The 27,590-nt window shown below is 44.4% G+C and overlaps 1 protein-coding gene across 3 annotated transcripts in view; it reads right to left on the bottom strand.

Moving 5' to 3' along the window:
* ZBTB46 (zinc finger and BTB domain containing 46) overlaps positions 1–27,590 on the bottom strand; it is a 54,713-nt gene that overhangs the window by 2,258 nt on the left and 24,865 nt on the right. For 2 of the 3 annotated variants that reach the window (XM_032198130.1, XM_032198129.1), the window contains exons 5-9: positions 19,468–19,749; positions 13,447–13,619; positions 12,291–12,342; positions 11,892–12,203; positions 5,022–5,197 (exon numbers count right to left, since the gene is read on the bottom strand). In XM_032198130.1, coding sequence (XP_032054021.1) covers positions 5,022–5,197; positions 11,892–12,203; positions 12,291–12,342; positions 13,447–13,619; positions 19,468–19,749 — 995 coding nt within the window. The remainder of the gene's footprint in view (positions 1–5,021; positions 5,198–11,891; positions 12,204–12,290; positions 12,343–13,446; positions 13,620–19,467; positions 19,750–27,590) is intronic. The other variant, XM_032198131.1, reaches the window with a different exon arrangement.

The following is a 27,590-nucleotide window of genomic DNA, read 5'->3' as shown; positions in this document are numbered from 1 at the left end:
CTGTGAAGCACAGCTACACCCAGGGATCATAACAAGGGGGAGCTGCACCGTGCCCAGCAAAGCATGAAAAAAGCACGAGGAAAATCTTTAAAAAAAAAAGAAAAAAAAAAGAATCAAACCCAACATCACCCCAAGCATCAGTTCTCTGTAGGCAAGAGCAGAGCAACGCACGATCAGACTGGTATTACGATCAGACTGGTATTCATGCCGTGTTAATTTAATGGTGCCTCTCTCCCGAGCCCACTGCTGCCAAGAAGCAGAGAGCAGGAGCACTGTGAGTGCTCCCCGCATCCTAAAAAAGCAGCCGAGTACACTCCTAAGCCTGCTTCTGAACTACTTTGCTGGCTGAAAAATGGTTCGTCACAAACGTCTGCTCTCCCAAGCATGCTGTATTTTACCTCTGAGGATAGCAGGCATATGGAGCCATCACACTTCCAGGGGAAGCTGTAAGTGGCAAAATGCTGCGCGGGGTAGGAGGAATCGCTTCAAGATCCAAACAAAACTACACAACGAGCAAAAGTGCCTACTTTGAGAAGCACGGGAACGCCTGATCAAAGGTGAGCCCTGTCTCTGGCTGCTTTTGCCTTGTTGGAAGCCAAGAAATTGGCCCAAAACGTTCACCTGCACCTCTCTTAGAGGGAATGGTACAGCGAGAATGCCTGAATTTCATATATGTACACACAGACACAAGCTCTATATATGTAGTATATACATGTATGTAGGTGTATATATATATTAGACATACACAGGCATATATATAATATATAAAAATAAAAGCAGGGAGCAGAGGCCGGGTAGCAGGCCCTTGTGGATGCTCCCAGATCAGGGTGAAGCTTCATTTAGAGACACCACGCTGGGACAGCCCAAAAGTTCACCTTTCCAGTGCCCTACCACTGGCAGTGCCCAGCAGCACAGTAACAGCATAAAAATAGGCAACGATCCATCTTCTACTAACTTCCAGCAGCCCATGATTTAGGGTCATCCCGAGCAAGCTGCTACGTGCAGACCATCAGCTATCGGAGCCTCTGGGCATGGATCGCCTGTGTCTAATCCTTTTTTCAACTCATTTATTCTTTTTATCTTCACAATCGCCTCTGCGAAAGGTTTCGCCGGTTAAACATGCCTCGTGTGAGAAAAAAAAAAAAAAAAAAAAGAGCTTCCTTTTATTTTAAATCAGCTGCCTGGTAAGATTTTAACAGCCTGCACATCGATGGCTCCGCTGCCTTATTCTCTGTCACTTGCCCTCAGCGCGAGGCTGCCTGGACCCCGGCTCAGCAGGAGGCTGTTTCAGCAAAATGCAGCTGATGAGACGAAAACAGGCACAGCTCTGCTCTGAGCATGTGGGAATCGACAGCGAGGCCAGCTCCTGGCTCCTGCCCCGCGTACAGGATAATCTGCTCTCACCGCCGGCTTGCACATAACCCCGCACTCGCTCTTCACAGGGCACACCCAGCTGAGCTGCAGATATTCGGAAAGAGGACAAATTGAGCGATTTTACCCCCCAGCACCTACTGCTGCCGAGCACTCGCTCAACCTTTGTGTTTCCCCAGCCCCGGCTGTGCTCAAAGCCTCAGCGCTCCTCTGATGCTCTCCCACCTCAGGCTTTCCTCGCTCTGAGCTGGTCTCCGTGTCTCATTCTTCAACCATATCAAGCAAAGTCATTGTATTTTATTTTTTTTTTTTAACCTACGTGTAAGCTGTTTCAAAAGCAGCTGGGTAAGGCTGGTCAAAGCCATTTAACAAGCTCAGTACAGATCACTCGTTTTGAACTGAGGGCAGGGTGGCTTCCAGGAACCAGAAGCTGAACGCTGCTGCAGAAGGCAGAAAAAGGGGCAGAATTGGGGCTAGAAGAGCCAGATAAAAATTTACAGAACAGACACTACGTAACTGAAACATCTTGAAATTGGAAGATAAATTTCAACATAATTGAAAGCATACATTTCAATTATGTTGAAACATAAATTTTAACATAATTGAAACATCTGTTAAAAACCCGATCATCTCCCTCCCTCTTTTCCAGTGCTGACAGTAAAGTCATCGTGTTCAAAGTGAGTGATAGTTCTGGGTGCTGATCAGAAAGTAGCCTGCTTACTGTATCACTGAATTATTAAGTATTAAACACAAAAACGGCATTTGGCACTGGGTATTTTAAAGTGTCATTAGGAAAAACACATTCTAACTGAATACGACTATTCCTTTGGACAGGGGAAAAATAAACGTGCTGACAATATCCTGAATTTCTGAAAATTACAGCTGGCCACAAGCTGACCGAGGGACAGCCCTGCTGAGGATCAGGCACATGCCTCTGGGACAGCATCAGGGACAAAGCTGGCTGGGTATGCCACGAAGTACCTGCCAAAATAACCAGGTTCACTGCTCTGAGCAGTCAGCAGTCCCGTAGGATGCTGCAGCAGAGCAGGTTACAAAGTCCTATACACACGGAGACAAGTCACTTCGAACTAGAACTGAGAAACTGCTGATGGATTTTAGCTGAAAAACCCTGCAGATATCACAGGAGGGGACAGACTTCCTTTTGGGCACAACCTGTTCACTGCAACGGGTCCAGAAACCTCAGTTTGTGCTCTAAAACCACACAGAAGTATCATTTGTCCTGAAGTCTTTGCATCTCAAAAGTCCTGAATTTACTTCAACGTCCCAATTTAAAAAAAAAAAAAGGCATTTATATTTAATTTAAATTTATGTAAAGACTAAAAAAAATATTCTTTTTAATTTGAGCTAAACATAAAACTAAAATAGTCCCCTCTTGTCTTTGGCTCTCAATAGAGGAACTGAAAGAGAAAAAAAGATATATTTTTTTGGTGATAAACCCATTTCCTTTTTCTACATGTTATTTTTGTAACGTATTTTCACTTGATGCGTATCAGCACTCATCTCTGCAGATTTGCCCGAGATTGACAATTAAGCCAGAAAATGTTATGCATAACGGAAACAAGATTACCAGAGAAGCACAGCGTACAAATCCAGAAGTTAATCTCGCCACGAGCACTTCAGAAAGCTTGCACTGCCTCTTTTGCAAACGAGGATCGCAGTGTCACTTGGGGATAATAAAACACCCCTTTTCACAGCTTCATTTCAAAAGGAACTTCAGCTGAATGACAAAACTGGCGTTTTTCTGGGGTCTCGTTTAAAATAACCCGTGCAAGGCTCCCAGGTTCCCGAAGTGATCCCGCCACCAGCAGCAGGCTGACACAGCGTGGCAGGACAGGACCACGTACTGTCTTTTTTCACAAGGAAATATTTCAAAGCCAAATCCAAACAAAATTAAGGTTCATTTACTTGCAGTAACACCTCCCTCCCCAGCAACAACAAAACAAGAAACCAAGCCAAACCGAAGTCCTCTTCTCCTTACTTTATCTCTTACAAGATACCTCGGAGTCATCTATGGCTCCTTGACATGAAAACAAATTGGTATTATCAATGTTGTGCTTTTTTTTTCCAGGAATTTCTCCTGGCATGAAGAATTGGTAATCCAGCTGGTATTTTCTAAACTAGCTTAACTCCTGACACAAAAGTAGTCTGAGAGAGAGATTCAGCTTTAATACCCTCTCATACATTTATTCACATTTATTCATATCTGGCTTCATTTCCCTGTGTGTATAATAAAAGAACTTGAACTGCGAGCTCACTGCACCAAATCAGTGACCTAGAATGATTCCAGTAGCAAAATCCAACAACTAAAATTAATTTGCGGATCACCTCAATCTCACTCCTGCAGGATATAGTGCATTCTCCTGCCTTTGCCACAGCACGTAAAAATATGCTGATTTTCATGAGCATAGGACTACTTTGTAGAGCAGGACAGGAATTAAAAATTATTATTTATTTTTTTTTTTTTACACTTGAACCGAGCTGCATCACTACTATTAAATTGCCTTTAAAAGAAAGTACACAAGGGTATGCATGTGCTTGCAGGACTGGGATGAGGGCAATGCATTTCTTTGTGGCTTTGAAAATTCCAAGCAGGAAAACGCTAATTAGCCTAAGCATACATCCTCTAGTGAGATATTCTTTACATTAAAAATTCAATAGGTAATGTAAAAATTGAAAAATAGTCGTTTAAGTGACTTCCGCAAATTAATTCAGAGTCAGTGGAACTGTCAATCCTGTAGATTTTTTTCTTAAATCTCTTGTTGTAGGAGAGCCTTGCAGCTACAATCTCCAGTATTTAAAAAATATATCAAAATTTCTCTGCAAGCCTAATTAGAGGGCCAACAGAACTTGCTGGCGTGCATTACTGGGATAATTACACTGAAACCGTGCTCTTCCACAGTATCACCTTTATGCTACGCTTTGACAAACCATTTTTGCATGGCAAATTAATTGTTCCCTGAAAAAAAAAAAAAAAAAAAAAAAAAGAAAAACTTATTTATGAAGAAGTTGTGAAAAGCCAACAGCCTCCTAGACAGCTTTGAGTAGCAGCCCTGAATAAAGCATTGAAATTTTTTTTGGATAATTAATTACTGCCAGACTACGGTAGCATTGGCTTGAATTATTCTTGCCGAGTGACACATTTTAAGAATCTTTCTGTACCGAATCACGAAGAAATTTCCCTTTTCATCCTGAAGATGACAGCAGGAGCTACTTTACCTTCAGGCCCTAACGCACAGGCTCTCCGCGGCAGGCGGCGGCGCACGAGGAAAGGAGAAAGTCACGCTAGAAAGCGAGGCCGAGTTTGAGATGCTAGGTTCAATCCCTCACCTGCGGGCTAGCAGCACTAAGCGGGAAGTGCAGACTACTTCGGGTTGCTCTTCAGGAACCCCTCGGGCTGAGTTAGGAGAGCAGGTGTTGGTTAGCTCTGGATGAACAGTCAGCAAAACACTGGGCCTTTGAAAGGTGGGGAGAAAAGATACTAGAGAAGTCTTCAGAGGCTCGAGGAGCCCCAGAGGGGAAAACAAAACACAAACCTAGAGCAGACGAAGCTCCTCTTATCTTTAATCTCAACAAGCCACCTCCGGTTCCAGCCAACACCCACCCGAGCTGCCTCACGGGGGCCTCCTTACCAAGGTGTGCCGCTTCATGTGCTCCCGCCGCGTGAACTTCTTGCCGCAGATCTCGCAGGGGTAAGGTCGTTCTCCCGTGTGGGATCGCATGTGTCTCTTCAGGATGCACTGGTGCATGGCGGAGAAGCTGCAGTACGGGCACTTGAATTTCTTCCTGATCACCGTGAACTCGTTGACTGCAAGAGAGCAAGCAGAACAGAGGGATTACTCTCCGAGTGGTCAGTCTTCTGGCTTCGTATTTCACTATTAGATTAATTCGCTGGGAAATCACCATCCTCACCTCTTCACCACCTGCAGTTTCCTAAACCTTACTTGCACTGTCCTATTAAAGCTGAGAACTTCGAGTGCCTTCATCTCAGCAGCTTCTGAATGAGCCAGTGCACATGCATTTAGCGACAGCCTGACACACATTGCCTAAAGCTCATTAAAGAGCAAATAAAGAGGGCTGGCAACCTGCTACGAATCTGATTTACCATAAGCAATCACCCTAAATATCAACATATAAAATTCCAATGCTTATTTGTGGAAGAAATAGCTAGCCACGAACAGCAGACCCCAGATGCAACACCCTGACAGCGCCGCACGCTTTGCTTTATTTCGCTTTATTTTTTTTTAATTTATTAAGTGCTCCCTCACGTGCTCCAGGAGCAGCTCAGTGAAGGTGCAAAAGCTGAGCTTCATCCAGAGCAAACAGGAAGCTATGACACACACACGCTGCATCACCCCACCTCCTGCTAGTACTACTGCTGTGGCAGATACAGAAATACAGAAGAATGCATCATGTTGAATTACAGCACGAGCCCTGTAAGCCTCCTTACGAGCCAACTGCACAGGCTTTGATGGTCTTTTTTTTTTTTTTTTTTTTTTTTCCCCAAATCGTATTTTGCTGAGCTAGAAAATGATGAAAAAAATTTTTTTTTGAAGCTATTCTGACATTGTTGGTTCTTTTCTTCTTGTCATCTCCTTAGAAGCGCGGGGAAAGCAGACTCGGGGGATACACACAGTGCTGACAGCCCAAGGGTCTAATTTGTCAGAAGAATGCACACAGCAGCTGTGTTGGTATTTCCTCCTCCAAACAAAACGAGAGCGCAATGTGCAAAATCCAGCAGGTGAAAACAGAGTATTTGCCATCCCCCGAGGACATCCACCCACCAGAAATTTGGAACTGACTGTCCACGTGGACGTGACCTTAAATCTCTACCTTCTAATAATTCCATTGCTTTCCATTAATATGTTAATTTTCACCCACTTTTGTCCTAATTATCATAATTTCCCAAAAGCAATATATTGTTTACATAACAAGGAGGAAAAAAAAAAAGAAAGCAAATTCTAGTTAATCATCTTAAGTACGCTAACATGTATGCTAATGGGTTTTTGTAAATGAAAGTCTGTGCAGGAAAGCTAAGGGAACGAGGGAAACACCATAACTACTGTACAGACCTATAACAAACTGAGTACTTTGCAGTATTTTTGGATGCTTCTTGAAAGGTTATCCCCTACAAACACCCTACTAGCTGAAAGTCCACTGCATGCTCTTAGCACACCACAAATAATGCCCAGGGAGTTGAAGTTGTGCTGAGAAACAGAGAGGGCCTGTTTTAAAGAACTCAGTAGGGCTGTGTACTCGGCGTTATTTACTTTAGTGCCAAATTTGTGGGCTTTTATTTTTTTAATTTTTTTTTTATGGTTTACTTTGCCTTGTATTTTCAACCCAGATAAAACAATGCTGTAAGTAACGACACGTCCTGCTCGTGTAAAACTAGTGAAAACTCCAGGATGATGCTCCTGACATCCAGACATCCCTGAGCAAGCTACCACCACCTTTAGCCATGGGACACTTCAACACAAACTCATCCTAGAAAAGCATTCCAACATGATTTTTTTTTTGTTGTTGTTGTTCTAATGTAGACTACAAGCAAGCTTCAAGCTCTTGAAATATACCATGATATCAATTTTGTCCTAGCATTTGACTACTTGGAAGAAAATGCACGCGCTACACCGCTGTGTAACAACGCTCCCAACTAAATCCAACACTTTTACAATCCTCACTCGCTGCACCGAGCTGCTCAGCAACTCCTTCTCTCTGTCCCACAGATGCCTTTCTCTCTAACAGCACGTTTGTAAAGCTGTCAAGAACTTTCTAGCCCAAGGAAAAAGAAAAGCCTACCTGCCACTCACCTGGCCACGGCTGCAGTACAGATGATGACAGGGACAGCGAAAGCCAAGAATATTTCATTCACCTGTCAGGAAGGATTACTCACTGCAGCCTGGCAGAATTTTACAAGGCTGGTTTCCAGTGATCCTACACACACACGCACTTGCAGTGCCTTGGGAACCTCCAAAAAGAGCTGCATGAACACAACTAATGCCCAGAGCCCTGCGCAAGCTCTTGCTGATAGCCCAACAACTCAGCTGGCCCACACAGACCTTCTCCTGCCACAAACCTTCCCGTTTACAAGGAAACAACTAGAATATGGAACCCTATTTGCTCCCTTCCTGGGAAAACTTAAATTACAGGGAAAACATTTTCAGTTGCATCTTCTCCTTTGGATTTGACACCCCCCATCGATGTGGTCAGAGGCAAGGAGCCCACTTGAAGTCATAAGCAAGTTTCAGGTTTGTAATACAGAGCTACTTATGCTAAACATGTTTCCAGTTTGATCTTGTAACTGCTTGAGCATTTAGGCCACACCAGCACTTATATTCCCCAGGATCACTGTAAACCTATTACCGTGCAGTCTAGACAAGGTAAGCAAGCTGTAAGCTGATCAAGCCAAGCCAACAGAGGTCACGTAACGCTCCTTCCTCTGCTCCACTCCACCCCAGTGCCCCCGACAGACAGCTAACGGAGAGGAGCTGCTCTGCACACCAGGTCTAACCCTCTCACTTCAGAAAATAATGACAAGGAGACCACCAGGACCCACAATTACAAAGGAAAAGTGCTTACGAGAAGGGAACGCAGCAAAATCCTCCACTTCCTACACCACCAGACGTACCCGATCCTGTCCTTTCCTACATGACTGGCTGCCTTCTGCCCCTTACAGCCTGTACTTCTCTCTTCAGTTTATGCCTGAGCTCCTACAGCAGCTGAAAAGGCAACTGCAAAACCCTCAGGTGCACAGCAGCAGCACTGACACGCTGCTTTGGTGCACGCAGAGCCACCCAGACGCCGCTGTGTGCGCCCCACTTGGGTCTCACAATCCGAGCGGGTTCACACTCATAGGACCTGTAACCACAAACCTGTCCCAAACAGCAAAACCATTCATTTCCAGAGAAGTTACAAACTCATCATACCAATTAACTACTTCCATTTATCAAGCGGGAGAAGCAAATCTTTAGGTCAGATTCAAAATGTGTTCCCAACATCACACCAGTAACACTGATTCCAACATCCCTCGTGCTTACTTTCGCCTGTATCATCTGAAATCACTACAGGATAACGTTGTTAGCTTCTGGTATGCTTACGTTTAAAAACAGTCACAAACATTTGTTGCAGCTATAGTTTTATTGAAAACTATTTTCCACCAAATAGCCATATATTTAGCTTTTGTATCTACAAAAGTAAATACCCGAAAAATAACAGCATTGTTAGAAAAATAACTGCACTGAGGAGTTCACACTTTCACAGTATCGCTGAATATACGTGCCTACGAGCACATATATTTAATGAACAACGTACCAACTTTGGTATACGTATAATCTTTTGTCTAAATGACAATATTTCATAGCAGCATTAAGGTCCTAGGAACTAATCTTTAACAAGATCATCGAGACCATGAACAGCAGCGCCGTAGGTGGCTAGCTACCGGACACTGTCTGAAGAACAGCACCAAAACCAGGGAAAGTAACACAAACAGGATCACAGTGAAAAGCTACGTACTTCACTGAAATGTTTACAGATGTGCATTTGTAAAACCAACCCAACGGTGCTTGAAAAAAAACACCAAGTCTTTAGTATTGTTATCTCAAAAACTTATTTCACTGGGGCTGTCAAATGAAGCAGCCTCTGATGCACTAATGATTTTCTGCCTGGTAGAGTTACTTTAACTGTGTAAACCAATAAGAAGTTAATTAACACTGAAATACTACACTAATTTGTGCATTATGAAGAACTCAAAAACTTTAAGACTGGTTTTGCTCAGTTAATCCTCTTAATATTTAAGATTGCAAACAGAAATATGCAATTTGTCAACTTTTCAATTCCAATTATCTTCCTATTTTCTAACACAAAAATCCTCCTTTTAAAAAGTTTTCTATGCAGACACTGTTGGCCATACCCTATGATTCTAAGGCTAAAAAACAAAGAAATCTGCTGCTGAACCTGCGGGTAAACACTGCAAAACCTCTGTGCTGAGGGCAGGAAGCGCTCCAACACACAGGCAAGGTAAAGCACTACTTAAACCTCTGCTAGAGGCAACGAATTATCCTGACTGCAGGAAAATAATTCTGCATTGAATTAAGTTTTCAAAAAAGTTCTATGAGCACTTTCATACACAGTTCGAGGTTCATAAGTCACAACCTTCAAATTTTTGATTTTGTTGAAAATAAGTTGATTCTGCCAGTTTTAATTAAGAATGGTGAGGTGTGACTGGGCAAGCACACGTGCTGGTGCTGGACACAGAGGTCACATCACATCTGTGATGATGACTGTGACTGGGTTTCCAACGCCATCCCTTTTGTCCCTTGAATACGTTACAGAAGCCAGCCTTGTTACTGATATTATAATGGCATCAAAATTTGCAGCACAAAAAAAAAAAAAAAAAGTGAACCAACCTGGAATGCCTTTGAAACTCTTACGGTATGAACAAAACCTTTTAGAACTTGCTGAAATTACTTTTGCTGACATCTCGCTTTTCTGATTCAGACAAATCCCACCGTGCTGCTCCCAAATTACCAGGTAAGACTCATTTCAGTAACAACTTTCTCTGCTCACTCACCTCCCTCCTGTCTCACTTTGCTGATCACTGAAGAGCAAAGTAAATTAGGAGGCAATTAACGAGATGACAACTGTAACAAGCACAGCTAACACACCATGAACTAGACACGATGCCAAAGAAGTTGATGGGAACAACGACAAGAGAAATGAATGAGACACTGACAAAAAAAAATAAAGAAAAAAGTACAGTGTATTGCAATGATTACGCATGAAAGTATTCTCAGCTCTGACTACACCCTTCCTAAATGAAGAGTAAGAGCTAAGGCAAGCTGGGAAACTCTGGCTTCCCAGCTCTCAGAAGCTCAGCCTTTGTGCAGCATTGAGCTGCGTCCCTAAAGCTGAGGCTTTCAGCAGGAACGGACAGAGCAGCCCTAAACCAGTGTAACCCATCCGCTTGCTGCGGGGACGGGGCAGAAGGGAACAGCAAGTCTTTCTCGTCCACCACTCCACAGGAAAACGCCTTGCAAGAAATTCCCCACTGGGGAGACCTCCAGGCTGCTGCAGTCCACTTTGAGCACAACCATTTTGCATTTTTGTCACCCTGAGATGCAACGGGATGGAGAGAGATAACTTTTCTGAAGACCTCTAAAGAAATTGCTTTAGTCTCCTTGGTTGTACGCCCTGCACATTGAGGAAAGCAAAGCTACAAGACATGCAACACTAAAGCTCAAACTGCTGACGAGCTGTGCTTTGCACAGCGCAGCTGGAGAGCACTACACTTAATTATGCTACTTTCATTTAACAGTTACTATAATCTGGTTTTGCATGTAAATATATAGCAAGAGACGTAAATATTTAACTTTAAAAAAAAAAAAAGAATGGATTTCATGTAACAAAATATGAATTACAGCAAGATTTCTACCTTCCAGTAACAACCACTCCTGATTTTGTATGTACACCATACCTTACAATTAGATCTATAAAATTCTTCACGTTCAAAAAACACGGATTCAGCTTGGCTAACATAATTATATTAAACAAATCAGTCAAAAATTACAGAACTCCAGAAAGCCCCAGCTCTACCCCATTAGTTTTGAGAACTCCTAAAATGCTCAAACATATCAAGTATTAAACTATATAAGCCTTGTGACAGTTTTGAAGCCCAAACGCCATACCCTGTTGCACATGTGAACAAGCAGCATGCTTTCCACCCTCTCCTTTAATGAGACAGAAACACAGACTTCATAAACAACTTCCAGTGCTAAGCAACCCTGTGCTTTCACAGCTCATCATGAGCTGAAAACCCCTGAAATGTCTGAATTCTCTAATGGACAGAGCACTAGAGCAGAACACTGCAGACTGAATTCTAGTATTAATTCTACTGCTAACACACGCTCACAAGTTTCGGTACGTTATTTTCGTAGGGAATATGAGAAAAAACATCACCATTTCTTTTATAAAGCACTTTGAGATCTACTGATAAATAAAGTTTAAGACACTAAGTGCACCGTATTATCATACCAATAAAATATCCCAAGTGCCATTATACAGACTGACAGAAGTTATCTTTACAGAAAAGTTGCACCGTGGCTGCAGTTACACAGTATCTGGAACCAGCACGTTATCAACCTGATCGGTTTTGGGGAATTAACTCTTCTGTTACACCTGCGGTAAGTTTATTTGCAGCAAGAAAACAAGGAAACAATTTGCTTTTCCTAGTTTAAAAGCCAGGTCTAGCACACCCGACAGCAGCTACACCTCCTCGGGCTCCTCATTTTGCTCTACGCTGTCCAAAAGCCCCAGCCCGCCCAGCTGGGCAGAGGCCAGGCAGCACACCTTCACGTGGTTCGTGAGGTTCTTCTGCGTACCAAAGCCCTTGCCACAAAAGAGACACACAAAGGCCCGCTCATTCGAGTGCACAGACATGAGGTGCCTCTTTAAGTCTGTCTTGTCGCGAAACAGCTTGGCACAGTGAGGACACTGCATCTTCTTACAGTTGAAGTGGATGGTCTTCTCGTGCCGATCCATGTTGGACTTCAGCGTGAAGCTGGCGGGGCACTTGGAGCACTGGAAGCGGGTGAGCTGGCCGGCAGGCACCCCGTCGGCGAGGCCAGGCCAGGCGCAGGCAGCCAAGTCGAAGGGGAAGATCATGGAGAAGGCGTGCTCGTGGATGTGCTCCTTCAGCTTCTCGGCACACTCGAAAACCCTCCTGCAGAAGCCGCAGGTCAGCCTCTTGGCTAGGGCTGAATCTAGGAACAGGCCGTCGTTAGCTAAGTCCATGTCTTCAGACCTCAAAAAACACGGATCTAGAACAGAAATGCACACACACAAATCACTGTCTCCTGGCATAAAATAACGGTAATTAAAAATAAGTGTTTTTACTCTCTACTTACCTGTGTCAGAGTTATTAAACTGCCAAAGTGCTAAAAACCCATCGTAAGCGGCCTGCAAACGAAAAGCACACTGAGGTTAAGGCAAGCACTTACAGGGCATCTTCGTAGCTAATGCTCAGCCTCCCTTCCTATCAGTCCCCTCGTCCCTTGTTTAAGGGGGCTTGGCAACACTATTCACCTTTACCAAGCTCTGTCCAAGCAGCTAAATTAACCGGGCCATATTCTACAAGATTTGGCGTTTAAAGGCAGAAATCAACATGTTTAAGTCGGTAACTGAGTCACTACTCGGTTTGCAGTGCCCCATAGCATCTGTAGCTCCCACTCAGGCCAGCAGGAGCCCAGGACAGATTTCCAGCAGCTAGGAAAGGAGCAGAAAACCTTCCCCTAGCCCCACACGGCTAATCTTCCTGTCCACACAGCAAAGCCCAGAGAAAACAAACACGTTCTGCTCGCTTCCCTTTACGCAACGCTCCCTGGCATTGCTAATCCACGTTATAAATAAAAGCTGATTTTTTTTTTATTATTTTTTTTTTTCCCTAACCCATTTGCAATATGCCAGCGTGCGGCAGATGGCAACCCTGTGTGAGGGAGGTCTGCTGCAGCCCGGGGAGGCGGCTGCGAGCCGATCTCACCGACCCGCTGTGCACTGCTGTGACTGCAAAGGAAAATCTCTGCTCCCCTCACGTGCCTAATGGGACGAAAGGGTCACTGAAAAACAGGAAAACTAAGGAAAGCTACAGAAAGGTATGGATTTTATGTCAAACTCCAGACTCCTAATAAATACAGTCTGCTGCTAACCTGATCTGGATCATTACAAGAAACCCAAATTCGAAACACCAGGAATGGACAGAGGAGAGCTGGGCGCTTGGCTATTTTTATGCCATTATTAATATTCTTAAACATTCTTTTCTTTAAAAAAAAATAAATAAGTAAATACAGTTTTTTGAATGCACATTCTGCTGAGGCAAGGTTGAAAAAGGAAAATGAGGACTATGCCAGCCCTGACCTCAGTGGATTTCTAGTTTTAAAATTACCTTATCTTTTTAAAAACCAGCTAATAGATCAAATAAAAGATATTACGGTCTTCCCAAGTACTCCTAACTGGGGATTATTCAATTACACGGATACCTTTGGGTTTTTTCCCCCACGATCTTACCTGGGTTGAGGCAGGCATCTCTCCTTTTGTCATGGCTTCTGGTGACATGTCACCAGAGCAGCAGATCGCAGGGGGGCTCTGAGTGGCAAGGTGTGATGAAGGCAGCGGGGGAGATGGTGCTTCCACTTTGCCATCACATTCGCCCCTTGAACAATTCAAGTTGGTGCCAGGCCCTGGGGAACACAGGAAACGAATCTCACCCACGTGAACTAGCACCAGCTGGTGGTTTTTAAAAAGGCCTCGAAAAGGCAGGGAATGAGCACTCGCAGCTTATCTTCTGGCAGTGGGAGGGAATGCAGCAGTACAGTGATGCCAGGCTTTTTTTTTTTTTTTTTTTTTTTTTTTTTTTTAAAAAAACCCAGCCTCCCCACCCAAAACGTCTCGTCTGCGTGTGAGATGCATGCGGTGGAGTTATCCCATGGCATGGCCACTAAGGAGTCCGCTGGGAGGCAGGAGCACGGTGGGGCACAAACGTCCAGAGCAATCACATTTCTGGAAGACACTTCTTCGAGAAGCACCACTTCAAACGTATACATTCAAATCTTTACATAACATACACACGACAAACGTTCTGCTACTAAACCTTCTCGAAAATTCAGCTTCAGATCTCAAGATTTGACCTCAGTGTTTTATTTAACACAGTACTGTTCATCCTTGATCTCAAAGTGCTTTACAAAAGATGAAATATGTATATTTATGTATGGCTTTGACTCTATACCTAGCAAGCATGGGAGTTCAAATAGTTGTACAAAGCTATTGAATCCTACCCAACAGTTGTTACATCCTAAAATCCTGCTGTAGTTGCAAGGAAAACATGGTTGGTCTGATGGAAGCAGTCATACCTGCTCGCCTATCCTGTAGCAACAGCCAAACAGTGCATAATATCCCCAAAACGACGCTGGCAATCAGTGACAAATCCATAGAGAAATGAAGAGCGTGTGATCACGACCGGCGTACGTTACAAATAATTGAACAGACATTAACAAACACCTCGACTGTACGTTGCAATGATGCATTGAGCGGGTTTGGTGTTTTTTTTTTGAAAAGCAAGCAAGCTAAATCAGAAGTGAATATTGTACAAAAATAAGCAAATTCATAAAAAGTAAGCAAATTCATATTTGAAGCAAACTGTGCCCTCAAGTCTTTTTATTTCTAATACAAACGAGTACAACTGAATTTTTTATGCACATAAAAACCCACAGTCTTTAATGCAGCTGTGAATAACAAGTCAAAGTTTATACTTTGCCTGAATACAATACCCTGCGATCAGGGTCCCAACAAAGCGTTCAAGTGAAACTGCACAAAGGTTTCTAAATCTGAACAATCCCAAACCTTTTTTTTTTTTTTTTTTTTTAATTTTAAATCAGCTCTCAAAGGAAATTCTCCTCTAGTGCCACAAGCTGGATGTTTGATTTGCCTTCCTCTGCTTTGATCACAGATTGAAATCTTTCACAACTTAGATAACTCTGCTGAAGTGTGATAACAAGACTTGAAGGTTTTGTTCTGCTGGGGCTCATCTGTTGCTCTTTTAGTTTAAAGGCAGGGCAGCAAAGTGCCAAGACCCCATAAAGGGAAGATGGGAGAAAAAATGGGGGGGAAAAGTGAATTTATCATTATTTCCTGCCAGAAACCATCAGCAGGAATACGTCCCCAGGCCAGCCACAGGATTCCTGCCCAGCCATCCACATTTTTCCCTGGGTCTGGAGGTCCCAGCTGCACACCAGGACTTCAGGCTGCTTACAGGCAACACTGGGCTGTGCTTCCCTCAAAAGCAGTGCCCTGGCATGCAGTGAGGTTAGCCGGGGGGTGTGTGACTTTATTCGTTCCTTATTAGCACCTTTGGAGTTACCCAGGTCCCTAAGAAACTGCACCCTTCTTTAAGCACGAGTTAATGGATGAGCAATGAAACAGAGCAAGGAGAAACAAACCCAGGCATCCACAACGAGCCACAAACACGTACAACACAGCAAAAAGGTACAAATGTGGTTTTTAAAACAATCATTGATATTTATTTGGTTTCAACTAGACCACAAGAAGAGAACCCCACAAAGGCGACCCGTACTTCGTACACAGGAACGCAAGCAGCACCCAAATTCACATTTTGTTCCACTCTGACCAGAACTGTGAGAAACCTTTTTCCCTTCAAAATTTGCATTCATTAGATTTTAATGAAAAGTATCCTAACTTCTAAACCAGAAATGAAAAGTGCTTTCCTTCAGCCAGCTTTGTGTATGGAGGATGATGCACTGGTTCAGCAGCATTTACATGAATACAGTATTCTCTGGCAGCTGGACAGTGAGCTATTGTGGCAAACAAAGGCAAAGGTTATAATATCTCATTTAAAATTACATCCATTCTCCCCTAAATCTGGGTTTACCGTGTACAAAATCGTCGTGCCAAAGTGAATACCTTTAACTCCCACTTGGGAGAGCTGACCACTGCGTAAAATGTGTTCCTTTAACATCTAGTGCAAGGATAAATTATTGGCTCCGATGAACCGCTAACTAAAAATAAAGTATTAGCTGGGCTGCCCAAAAGAAAAGGGCTCTGTGCACCATGTAATCACTTGGACAACACGCTCCATAGGAATTGCTTCTATAAACAGTTTCAGTTGCAATAGGGTAAACAGGAAAAGCCAAAGTTAGACATATAAAGAAGTGTGCAATGTACTGTTCCCAAAATGTGGAAGAGTTGCTCTTTATGGCAGTCAGACCCAATCCCCCCAAAATCTGAAAGGCTTCTTTTCTTAAATGAGAACACAAGGATGCAAAGTAACCGACTCACTTTCTAATGAGTATTAAAATCCTCGTCCTCTTGACTACACTTGGCAGGAACTTCTGAGAACATTCAACTAAAGCCTCTGAGCCTTGTGTGGATGTGGTGGAACCGCACGCAACAATGCCACCAAAGTCCAGTACCATCAGTGAAATAAACCAGACGTTCTCAGAGGCGAAGGATAACTTTTTGCAGGCAGCCCACAAAAACATGTAAAGATGAGGAAAGCTGAACAACTGACATGGTCTCGTCTGAAAGAAAGCTCCAAAAAGAAGCTGTGCAGGTTCGTTAACTAATAATACCCAAGAAGATATCCATGAACATCTGATACTTACTTTTTCCTGCAAAAACTACGTCCTTCAGGTTTCTGACTAGCATGATGATAAAGTCAATCCTGACCATATGCCATGAGCTTCATCAATTCTCAAAGCTGCCCAGCCACAGGTTATCTGGCAATCCCATCACCGGGATGGCAGGATACTTTTCTCTTTATTTTTTTAAATCAGTTTGAACCAGTTAACGTTAGAAATGCTGTATTTAAGTTTGAGTGTGTTGCAGCGATGCTCCTCTAAAAGAAGCAAAAAACTCCCCACATCCTGTGCTTCACTTTCCATTAACTGAGTGTTAAGTAATTTCACAGCTCATATATCGTTACAATATATACTGAATTAGGGAAAAAAAAAGAACACGAGGTAAAATGAAAACCTTGGGGTATCCTCTATTAACTTTTATAACAGTAGGAACTATGTGGAAGAAAAATTAAAACTTGTAATGTATGCGGTAACTTTGAGATTTACGGCCCCTTTACAATCCTGATGAGCCGTTTCTAAACATGCATAATATACTCTCTGATCTCTCCACTTCAACTAAGTCTTTTCCTCCAGAAAATAGATGTTAAACCTGCTGCTTGAGTCAGTTACTCACTGCATTAGCTCCTAAGAAAACACAGACAGTCTAGAGACAGCAGTTAAGGTCTGAAATACATTTTACATTTTTTAAGCTCCAGAGATTTGTCACTTAAAATTCTTGAGATCGGCATGTTTCCTTTTTAAATCAGGCAGGTGAGAACTGCCACACACTGTGCTGGTTTTTGTATTTAAAAAAAGAATCTCGTTCGCTGTGTTCCTGCCCTCCCCATCACCCCCGTTTTTTTGGGTATAACCCAGGACTTAAAATGACTCAATATCCTCAAATTGTGTTTGAAGAAAAATGTGAAAAACACCTAACAAAGCAAGCACCAACCTAGGCTGTGTTTTCAGAGCTCCACATTCTTCTCATCACTTGCTTTGCTGTCATTTTTATGCTGAAAATTCTCATTAAACTTGATTTCCTATTGTATTCAATAATGACCACTTAAAAACAAGCGAGTCATATCAGAACATCTTCTTCAAGTGATTAAAATAAATAGATAGCTGTGATCTGAATAACATAAAAGAAAAAATGCATCCCCTAATTCGCTGCTTCTGTAAAAATTCTCTTAACAAGCCACAGCCACATCGACTTACTGTTGAGAGCTAGGCACAAAGTGAGCAGTTTATCTTTTTGTCTTAAGCACTTCTCTTCCAGAAAGATGAGCTAATTAAAGCTTAGCTGAATGAAATCCGAGTAATAGGAAGAAGCCTGGAAAGCAGGTACCTCAAATATAGACTGGAGGGCACCTCCTGAGTCACCGCATCCATCAAACGCTTACCCCGACTTCTAAGTCTCTCCGGCTTTATTTCAGACCCAGTTGGAGTTCTGCCTACACCGTGCCTGTTTGGGAACTCCACTTCTCAGCTGGGTAGGCAATCTGTAGTTTCCAGCCCAAATTTATGGCTGCTTTACACTCATTTGTCTTTAAGCCAAGTGGTCCATCAGCTTTTTAAGGAAAATCTAAAATCCTCCAACCAAGGAGGAGATGATGGATGGAGTGCAGTCCCGTCATCGTTCCACTTTATCATGACAGAGACAAAACCACTGATTTCATCTGTCATGAATCACAGATTCTAACACCCTGCACATAAATCTCGCAGCCGTCCAGTGATCTGTGCTCCTACCCCACCCTGGTGCCAGCTGAGGGCACTCTTCTCCCTGCACGCCAGCCTGCCACGAAGGACCTTTGCTGGATCATTGCAACGAAGGGATTTTCAACACGGCAGCCTAGCTGGAACCTTCTAAATCTGATTTAATTGGAGATCATTCAGTAAGTGAACTACTGTGGGAATAACAAGAATGTTGCACTAGCAATTCCACCCAGACATAAAAGCTGCAGAATAAGGTACAAAACCTTTATTTTCTCTCTAAATTTAGACAGATTAAAATAAATAAATAAAAATTCTTCTGCTCAGACATGTAAAGGGAAAAGAGGCTCCAAGACTGACATTATGTCGTACAGTTATTTCCCTTTTTCATGCAACCCAGGTGACCATTACAAGTTCTCTTTTTTGCCATTGAGGAAAATAAAAACGTAATAGATATCTTAGGTGAACTTTCGTTCTATTTAATTGGTCAATTTTCTCAGTGTAAATGAAAATACTCTTCTTCTGCTGAAAATGAACACACAGTACTACAACTCACTGCTTGTTCTATACTCTATCACAGAAGATATCCCCATCTTTTGAGATTACTAAAATGCAGCATTAAGAGCTTCTCTTTCTCAGAGTGCTAGAGAATCCAAGTATTTTACAATAGCAATGAAGAAAATGTGCTGGAAGATAAGCTGTCCACACCGGCTGCTGCAAATCAGCTGCATCTGACATATCACCCACGGAGAAACACTCATTTCCACGCACGAGCGTAAGAAAACAATTTAATAGCTGCCCGTTACCTAGAGATCCTGCCAGAAACAGGAGAAAGATCGCAGCATCTACAACATCATAACTGTTTCTATGAACGTTCAAGTTTCCCCCTTTTCAGTTTCAACATCAGTTTTGGATTCAAAACATTTGTAGCTACAAAGGGACGCAAACACGTGTATTTGGATCGTAACTTCCTTCTGCCAACAAGTAAACCAGGCGTTTGACACCAAGAGCTATGCACACATCGCGTGCTTGCCTTCCACAGCTTCAGCACTTCGCATCGAAGTTGGATCAATACCAAAACCACGTTTCCAAATTTCACGGCAAGTGTGACCGAGCAGAACTTAAAACCAGATGCAAATACATTGGCAGTAATAAGACAGCGACCTGCGTTTTCTTCTCACTAACGACTCCACTTAAAGCGTCAGTAAACAAAAATAAATAAATAAATACAAAAACACAAACTTACGAGAGAGAGAGTGCGTGCCTTTGGGTAAGTACTCGAACAGCAGCGAGCTGTCCTCTCCCAGCATGTCGGCTTTCAGGGACAGCAAGCTGTTCTTACTCATCAGGGCGGCCCGCAGGTTGGCGACGGTGGCGGCCTGAAGCGCGTCCTCCTTGTCGGGCGTCAGGGGCTGCGCCAGGTAGCTGGCCTCGCCGCCCACCAGCGCCTCGTCCACGTTGCCGTAGGGGTCCGAGCGCTCCACGCGGCTGTCGGAGCTGCTGGGCTCCGTCACGGCCACGTCGGCACCTGTGGGAAGGAAGATGGTGTTAGAGAGCCGTGAATTCCTGAGGTGAGGCACGATGAGAAGTGCGTGCGTGGTGGGTATGGGTTGAAACTGCCAAGAACCAGCTCACGACCTGTTTTCGCCTTTCAGGTGAGAGCACCGCTCTCCCATCTCCTCTTTCAAGAACATGAAGATGAACTTGGCCACCCACAGGCCCCCATGGCCAGGGGGCTTCCAGCCATCCCCATCCCCACAGGTACACCAGCGAGTCGCCCCACACGCCACAGAGGTGTCTGTGGGCCCTGTCCCCATGCCCAGGGGCCTGATGGCACCCAGCCCTGCTAGCCTCCAAGGTTTTGAAAGGGATAAACAGCCTATAACAGAGGAGTGCTAGTTAATATAAATTCCAAGGGGTTGTTTACTTGAAAAATAAACAGTAATCAGTGGTTTCCAGCCTGTATCACAGTGTAGGTTTTATACAGGAGTGAAGCGATCAACAAAACAGAAAGCCACAAAACAGATTAGTTAGCTGCTTTACAAGGGCTAGCTACCAAGGAAATATATAAAAATCACAATGGACTACTAACAAAAACATCATTACTAAACCCAAACACAAACGAAAAGGTTGTAAGAAGGTAAATCCCTGTAAATGGGGGCATTCGGGCGCTGTCCCCACAGAGCACGGTGGTAAGGCCTGTTCCAGCACAGGGCTTATGAGGCAGGAAGACAAGACATCCATTTGCACAGCCTTATTAAAGCACGTTGACAAGGACCCCAGCACAATACCTTCCCCCTGTAACCCCCAGCAGGGCAGGGACCATCGTTCCCAGCCATGTTCTCCAGGAGGCAGCGCCTCGCTCAAGGAGCCAGCAGCAGCCCCAGCCCTGATCACGTCAGATCCTCCCCAGGTCCTGATTTACTCCACTCTGCTGCCACTCCCTCTCGCTGTTCACTTTTTCCACCTCCTTTAAAAAGCAGAAAGCCTCAAAGCAGACAACGAGGGCACTCTCAATCCTTAGCAGAGCAATCCTGCACTCAGGGCTGGGGGCTCCACACGGAGCGACCCCGCACGCTGCCAGAGGTGCTCTCTCTTTAAAGCAAATTGTTTCCCTCCTCCATCTGCTGCTGTCTGTATAATAGAACAGCGAGATTAACTCCTAGCCAGGCTGAGGAACTCATTGCTTTGATTTTTATTTACATATTTAAGGTTAACTGAGGTGTCATGCCTCAGGTAGCAGGTATATGCATTTTTCCTGGAAGATCACGCAGCTTGTTTTCAAAGCAAACATTTCCGCATAAAGAGAAGTTACAACAACTTAACAGCTGTTACAAGAGACGGAGGAAACACTAAATTCTGCCCCATTAACCCAGTAACTTACCAGCTGGCTTTATCAGCCACCACGATAACGATAACCCCGCTGCTCCCGTGCTCCTCGCCACCCCAAGAGGCAGAAACCCCTCGGGCCACAGGGGGTGCCTGCCACCACGTCCCTGCTGCCAAGTCACTGGGCAGTAACTCACCTGCCCTTTTCATGGCTCTTTTCAGGCTCCTTTCCCTTTTCATGGCCCATTGCAGACGCTGATTGACAGTCGCCAGAGTCTGCTCCTGCCTGCCGCACATAAACGCTAATTGCTAAAACACACGCAGATTAATTGTAACCACAATGACACATTAAACGCTCCTCAAAAGCCAAGATTAGAGACAGACAGCGAAATAGAGGCTTTAGAGCTTCCAGTATTTATAGCTAATCAAATACACATTAAGGCAAAATAAATATCCACTTAGTCACGTAAGTACTGAAATCCTCGCAGTACACCAAAACCCAAAAACGCACGGAGATCCCCTTCACCGAGCCTCCAAAACCACTTCTCTCTTCTCTCCAGGACACGGCTTCACTTAACGAGATTGAGCCAAAGAACTACACGGATCGGAAGCATCCGTCACTGCCCAGTAATCTAAACTGTTTACTGAAGTTCTTCAGAAGTACGTAAACCAAGCTTTACTAGATGAGCTTCTATTTTGTAACGACTCAAGACAACGGGTCACGGGCATCCTCGGCCGGCTCCTACCCCATGCACTGAAACCCCTCCGGCTGCACGGTTTCGGGAGCCACGAGCAGGAAATCCCGCTCAGTGCAGCAAGTTCAACACGGGATTAGCGCCGCTCCAAAAACTGAGCTCATTAGTCTCTTCAACAATTAATTATTCTGCAGTTATTCTATTACACCGAGGCGACTTTCCAAAACGCGGAAGCCTCAGGAAAGCTCGATTAGTTCGTTGACTCGGATGAGCAGTTTGCCTTCAGTTGGGTTTAGAAACAAAACGCGGGGCCTGTTTCTTATAGTTTCTGCAAATGATGCATCCCTGGAAGTCTGAAAGCAAAAATTGGCCAGGAAATTTCTTATCTGTACACAGAAGCCTGACACAGAGGAGCGCTGAGGGCCCGACCACCCGCACAGACCACGACAAACCGAGCGGGTGCCTGCTCTGGGAGCGAGGTAGCGACGTAGCTACAGCAAGAGAAGGGCAAACCCAGACCAGAAACCCCATTCATCAGCAGGCACGCCGCTGCTAGCATTTGAAAAAGAGAAGATTTTACGTCAAATAAGCTCAGATCTTGTCACAAATCCAGGCATCGGGAGCCCAAAACAAAGTCAGGAACCTACTGGCTGCAGGGGATCAGCATCAAGGTTGTCACCAGTACGAAATTCAGCCCTAGGCACTTTTTAGCTCAGATTGCACTACTCAAAGATGAAGCAGCACTACACGTGCCTGCCAGCTCCCTGGGAAGGGCTGTAGCAGAAATAAAGGTGATGCAACTTACTGCAGCACCCAAACAAAACATTAACGCAACAAATTGTTTTTCTACATCTGGGAGAAAAGTGACAGCAAAACTGACAGAAAAAAAAACATTAAATCTGCTCCAACAACTGAGAAATACATGTGCCACCTCAGAAAGACCAAGGAAAAGCTTCTCCACGTTAAAAGAATAACCCGTTTGAGTACCTTAACTTGATGCACAATTTTTTTTTTTTTTCTTCAAGTCTTCTCCCTGTGTTTACTCACTGCAGACCTGCTCCACAGCCAGCTCCCCCTCACCACCCGTTTCCTGGCTGTACTTACTGGTTTTACCTTCTCGGCACATCCCCAGCTCCTTCTGCTGTTTCCCAGACTCCTGCTGCTATCCTTCTCTTCCATAATCTGCTTTGCAGTCATCTCTTCTTCCAACTTTTACTCCTGCTCTCTCATGTACATGGCTGAGTATCTTCTGTAAGCCTGCATGTAGAGGTCTAACCCCATTTATCACATGGAAGAGAGGTGTGAATGAAGGCCATACAAGATCACATCTGCTGCTGGACTACATATTCTGTAGGAATATGTTTGTACATATTCTTCTTTTCATCCCCATCTCCAGGTAAGAGGGGATCCCATGCCTCCTGCTCAGCCTGCTGAGCTCCCAGCCCTCTGGCTGCATGGCACATCGGCCACCCCGCCTCAAATGCAGCGCTCCGTGAGATGAGGCCAGCAGCATTTAGCTTATGGTTTGCAGCCAAAGCCTTCAGCCAGTTTCTCAAAGTTTTCTTTATCACCCTGGCAAACATCAGGAAGCTTTTAGGATGCTTTCCAACCCGTCCTCAGCTCTCCTCGCCGTCAGTGCTTCGTCATGCAGAGCAAACCCTCCATCAGGAGCACGCTGTGAGCTGGAGGTTAGCGCCGTGTGGCACCTGGGGAACACACTGCAGCCCCACAAACCACCCTCCATCCCTCCAACGTCCCCAAACAGCAGCAATCACAGCACCTCCTGCCCATAAAACACACCTTTTACCCGTTCTGCACAGCTCACCCCGCTTGCACAGCTCCGCTACCTGCTTTGGTGGAATTAAACCTTCACCAGCATCGTCCCCCTGCCTTCCCCAACATCAGGAACGCCATCTGCTAAACCCAGCCAGCCCCTGGACGCTTGTGGTTTGTGGACACTTGCCAAAGGTAGGGGTAACAGCGACTATCTGGAGCTAATTAAAGAAACACCGGCTAATCTTACATTCCACTAACTCAGAAAGCACACTTTACAACCATCAACACTCCGACACCCCCCTGCTCCCCAAAATTACGGCTGTGATTCTTCAGAAGCTGACGCAGTTCGCTCCACAAAGAGGTAAAAAAATCCACCTATATATTTCTTATCGCTGCATTTGGACAACGTAGAGATACCAGACTTTTGCTACCGCTAACAACAAACCAGTTAAGTGATACCTTCCAGCAAGTGCAGCTTAGTATAGCCTCTGAGCTACACGAACCAAACCGTGCACGTGGCTTCTCTGGCCAAGGTCACCGCGTGCAGTGTTCTAAGTCATCTTCTCTTAAAGTGGAATAAAGGTTGGTCAAGGTGAAACAGCACTCAAAAAAAATTTTCCATACAAGAATCTTTTGTACAGAATATTTCAGCTACAATAGAAGTTATCCAGTTCTTTATATTGAGCGTGAATACTGCAAATAACTTTCAACAAGTAGTTTGGGAAGGAGGGAACGCTCTCATTATATAAATTAGGGTGGGAAGATGAAGGGAAGTAAAGACAAGCTCTCATGCACACGTGTCCCACTGTCGGAAGCAGAAAGGCAAGTGTTTGATGTTACGGCTCAAGCGGTGTCAGCAGCCAGCAGCAGTCCTGACTGGTGGCTGCGTGACTGCTGTATTCTTATACAGTTCCTTTTTTAAGGATCACAGACTCTGTTAGGTTGGAGGTGACTTCAGGGCTACTTCTGGAGTTACCTGGTTGCTCGTGGCCCTGTACAGTCGAGTTCTGAATATTTGCAAGGGGAGGGACCCCACAACTTCTCCGGGACTTTGCTCCATCATATGACCGCTCCGTGAAGAATTTCCTCCCTTTATCCCGTGAGAATTTCCCTTCCCGTAACTCACACCCATTTCTTTGTATCCTTTTGCTGTACACATCTGAGTAGGGTCTGGCTCTGGACAACACCCCCATCCCCACCAAAACCAAACCTTGTATACAGCACCCTGTAGCCCATCCTGGTGGCCTCTGCTGGGCTTGATCAAACCCAAAGCCCTTGCACTGGAGATCACCACGCCGGGTCTCGTACTCCAGCCGTGCTCTCACTTCCCTTAAACACGGTAGCTGTTCAGGGCCTCCAACACATTAGTTGTACAACTTTCAGTGCAGTGGAAAACTGAACTTTTTTGTATACAACAAGACAAGGAGAAAGGGCAGAGGGATGCGAGGGAAGAGGTGCCAGCGCTACCAAAATCTACTCCTACCCCAAACGCTCATTCCTGCAGCCCCCCACAACCCCCTCGGTTGTGTCCAACTGTTTGCGTAGTTGTGAAGTGAAATCGAGACAGGAACTAAGATATGTTAAAAATAAACTAGGTTATTAAAAAAAAGTTTATTTTTAAACCCAGATCAGTTCCCCAATCTGATTCACTGCAGGGTTGCACAAACATCGCCACCGGAACAACTGAACAGAGCGTGGGGGTGGAAATCAAGGCCAGGGGAAAGTGGGAGCCACTTCAACCACGATTTTCTTTCAAGGACACTGCCCCATTCCGACCTGAATCAAACTGTTTTGGATGGAACAGGTAAAATCAAAGACAGTTTTTGAGGTTCTTTTACGTATTTGTGCGGAGTACCCACTCAGATCTCCGTGACAGTGGATTTCACCTAAAACTTCACATATCATGTTTCTAAGTTTATAGAAGAAAGATTCAGCTAGATGTCCTTATGTGTAAAAGGCTTAAAGCAAACTCACGAGAAGGAAAAGCTTTCATTTCCTAGTGTTTTCTATGTCAGTTAAGAAAAAGGTGTACCCAGGTTGATAGACAAATGACTTATTTTACCAGCTGCCAAAAACATCCCTGAAGTTTGTCTTTTAGATCCCCCCCATTTCTACGAAAAAGGGTTTCAAAACTTCGTATTTGTCAAACAAAACCCAGCATTCTCACATACTGGAATATTTACACAGAGAAGCGAAGCCATGAACTACAGTGGTTTTGATTAGCAACGTTTTACTGACATAATAGTATGCACATGGATATAATCCGCAGCACATTCAAAATAAGTTCCAAACCCCAAATCCAGGAGACTGTAGATGTTTAGCCACGACATACATGATCATTACAAACCGCCTTTAGCTTAACAACAGACACCTGAAGTAGAGACTCGTGGAGCTGAAAATTAAATCTGCTTCAGGCTGCACTCCCTCACCTTCATCTTCCTCCAGCTTCGTGCTCTCTTTCAGCTCCTCGACCGTGATACAAACCAGAGCTGGGATGCTGTCCTGTGCTGTTGGATTTGAGGCACTGAGGAGCACCTCCTGTATAAAGCAGCAAGTTTCAGGTGCTGGTAGCTGCTTCTGGAAGACCTGGGGGGAAACTGCAGCCCTGGGACCCCTGCAGGTGAATCTTAACCTCTAGGTCTTAGCCTATAACCAGCAGGGATTCACCATGCATCAATAGCAACAGAAACTTCCCTCAATGCTTCTAGAATAGACATTCTAACAAAATATTTTAATTCTACACAGGTACAACCTGCTTTGATACTGATATTTCCACACTGGTATGCTGGAAGCAGAAGCACACCTGGATCTTTGTTTTCCTCAGAACAACAGGCAGCGTACAAAGGTCGACTGGAAAATTCCCTCTACTACTCCAGGTATCTGATTTTTTTTTTTTTAATTTTTATTTTTTCCTACAATATTCACTTTTCTTATTACCCACTCAAATTCTGAAGACTGTTTTTTTTCCCCTGTGGGCTGTGTCAACAAAAGGAGCTCCTGGCCCCGAACGCCGCTGCTTGGTGTCACTGTCACCGCCTGCAGGTGACCTCGACTCAACTGTCTGTAGGGCCACAAGGTCAGCCTGGCCACTGCACTGACCGAAGCACCTAGACACAACAGAGCACCCACCTCCAAAGACGACAGAAGTGGTTAAATTGGACAAGTTACTTCTTTTTGAAGTTATTGGATTGAAGTGGTCTGAGCAGGAGAGAATGGCCAGCGCAGAAATATCTGAAGCTACTGTTGTTTCCCCAAAATATGCAGAGAATCGTGCACTAACTTCACACAGGCTATCACTTCAAAAATACTACGCCTGACTGTAAGCTTAACCTCTTTTTTTCAAGAGTCAGAACTTAGTACAAGATCTGATACTATTTTCTGTTGCTCTTCAGTACGGAGAAGTAGTGAAGCGCAGGCTGACAGCACAGACATGAAGAGACACAAGCACAGCAGTCAAGTACCACATTCAACATGAATGCTAGTATCCATGAAACGTCAAAAAAGGTAAAATCTGAGACCAATACAGCAAAGTAAGTTTTCATTTCATTCTGACGCTGCATCCAAACAGCGAATCCCTACCGTGTGTGAACGCAAAAGCAGCACTTCAAATGCCAAAGTCCTGAACAGAGATGATCACAAAGAGCTAAAATTCTGAAAGCTTCACTTCTTACTACCAATTTCAGTAAAGAAACGAGAGTAAAATAAGTAAATATATAAATGAATAAATGTATTTATTTTTGGATAAGAAATATCTGTGAAGCTGAGCCTACGTTAGCCCTGGCACAAGGCACAAAACACAGGGAGAAGGGCACTGCAGAGAGGGAAGTGCCTCTGATCTCCAGGGTTAAGCAGATTAGCAGAGCTGGGACTGTTACCATAGGGAGGAGGAAGAGGAGGAGGAGGAGGAGGAGGAGGAGGAGGGCGGCTCTGGAGCCTGGGGAACGCAGGGCGGGGAAAGGAAACGGACACAGAGCTTTGAGCTAAAGCTGGGTTAGGGTGGAACCATTTTAAAGCCAGGGTGTAGCCACGGCTAAGTGTCTGGGTTTAAAAGCAATGATTTTCATTTCCA

Source organism: Aythya fuligula, chromosome 16, assembly GCF_009819795.1.
Source record: "Aythya fuligula isolate bAytFul2 chromosome 16, bAytFul2.pri, whole genome shotgun sequence".
Taxonomy (NCBI): Eukaryota; Metazoa; Chordata; class Aves; order Anseriformes; family Anatidae; genus Aythya; species Aythya fuligula.
This window is presented reverse-complemented; position numbering and strand designations above follow the sequence as displayed.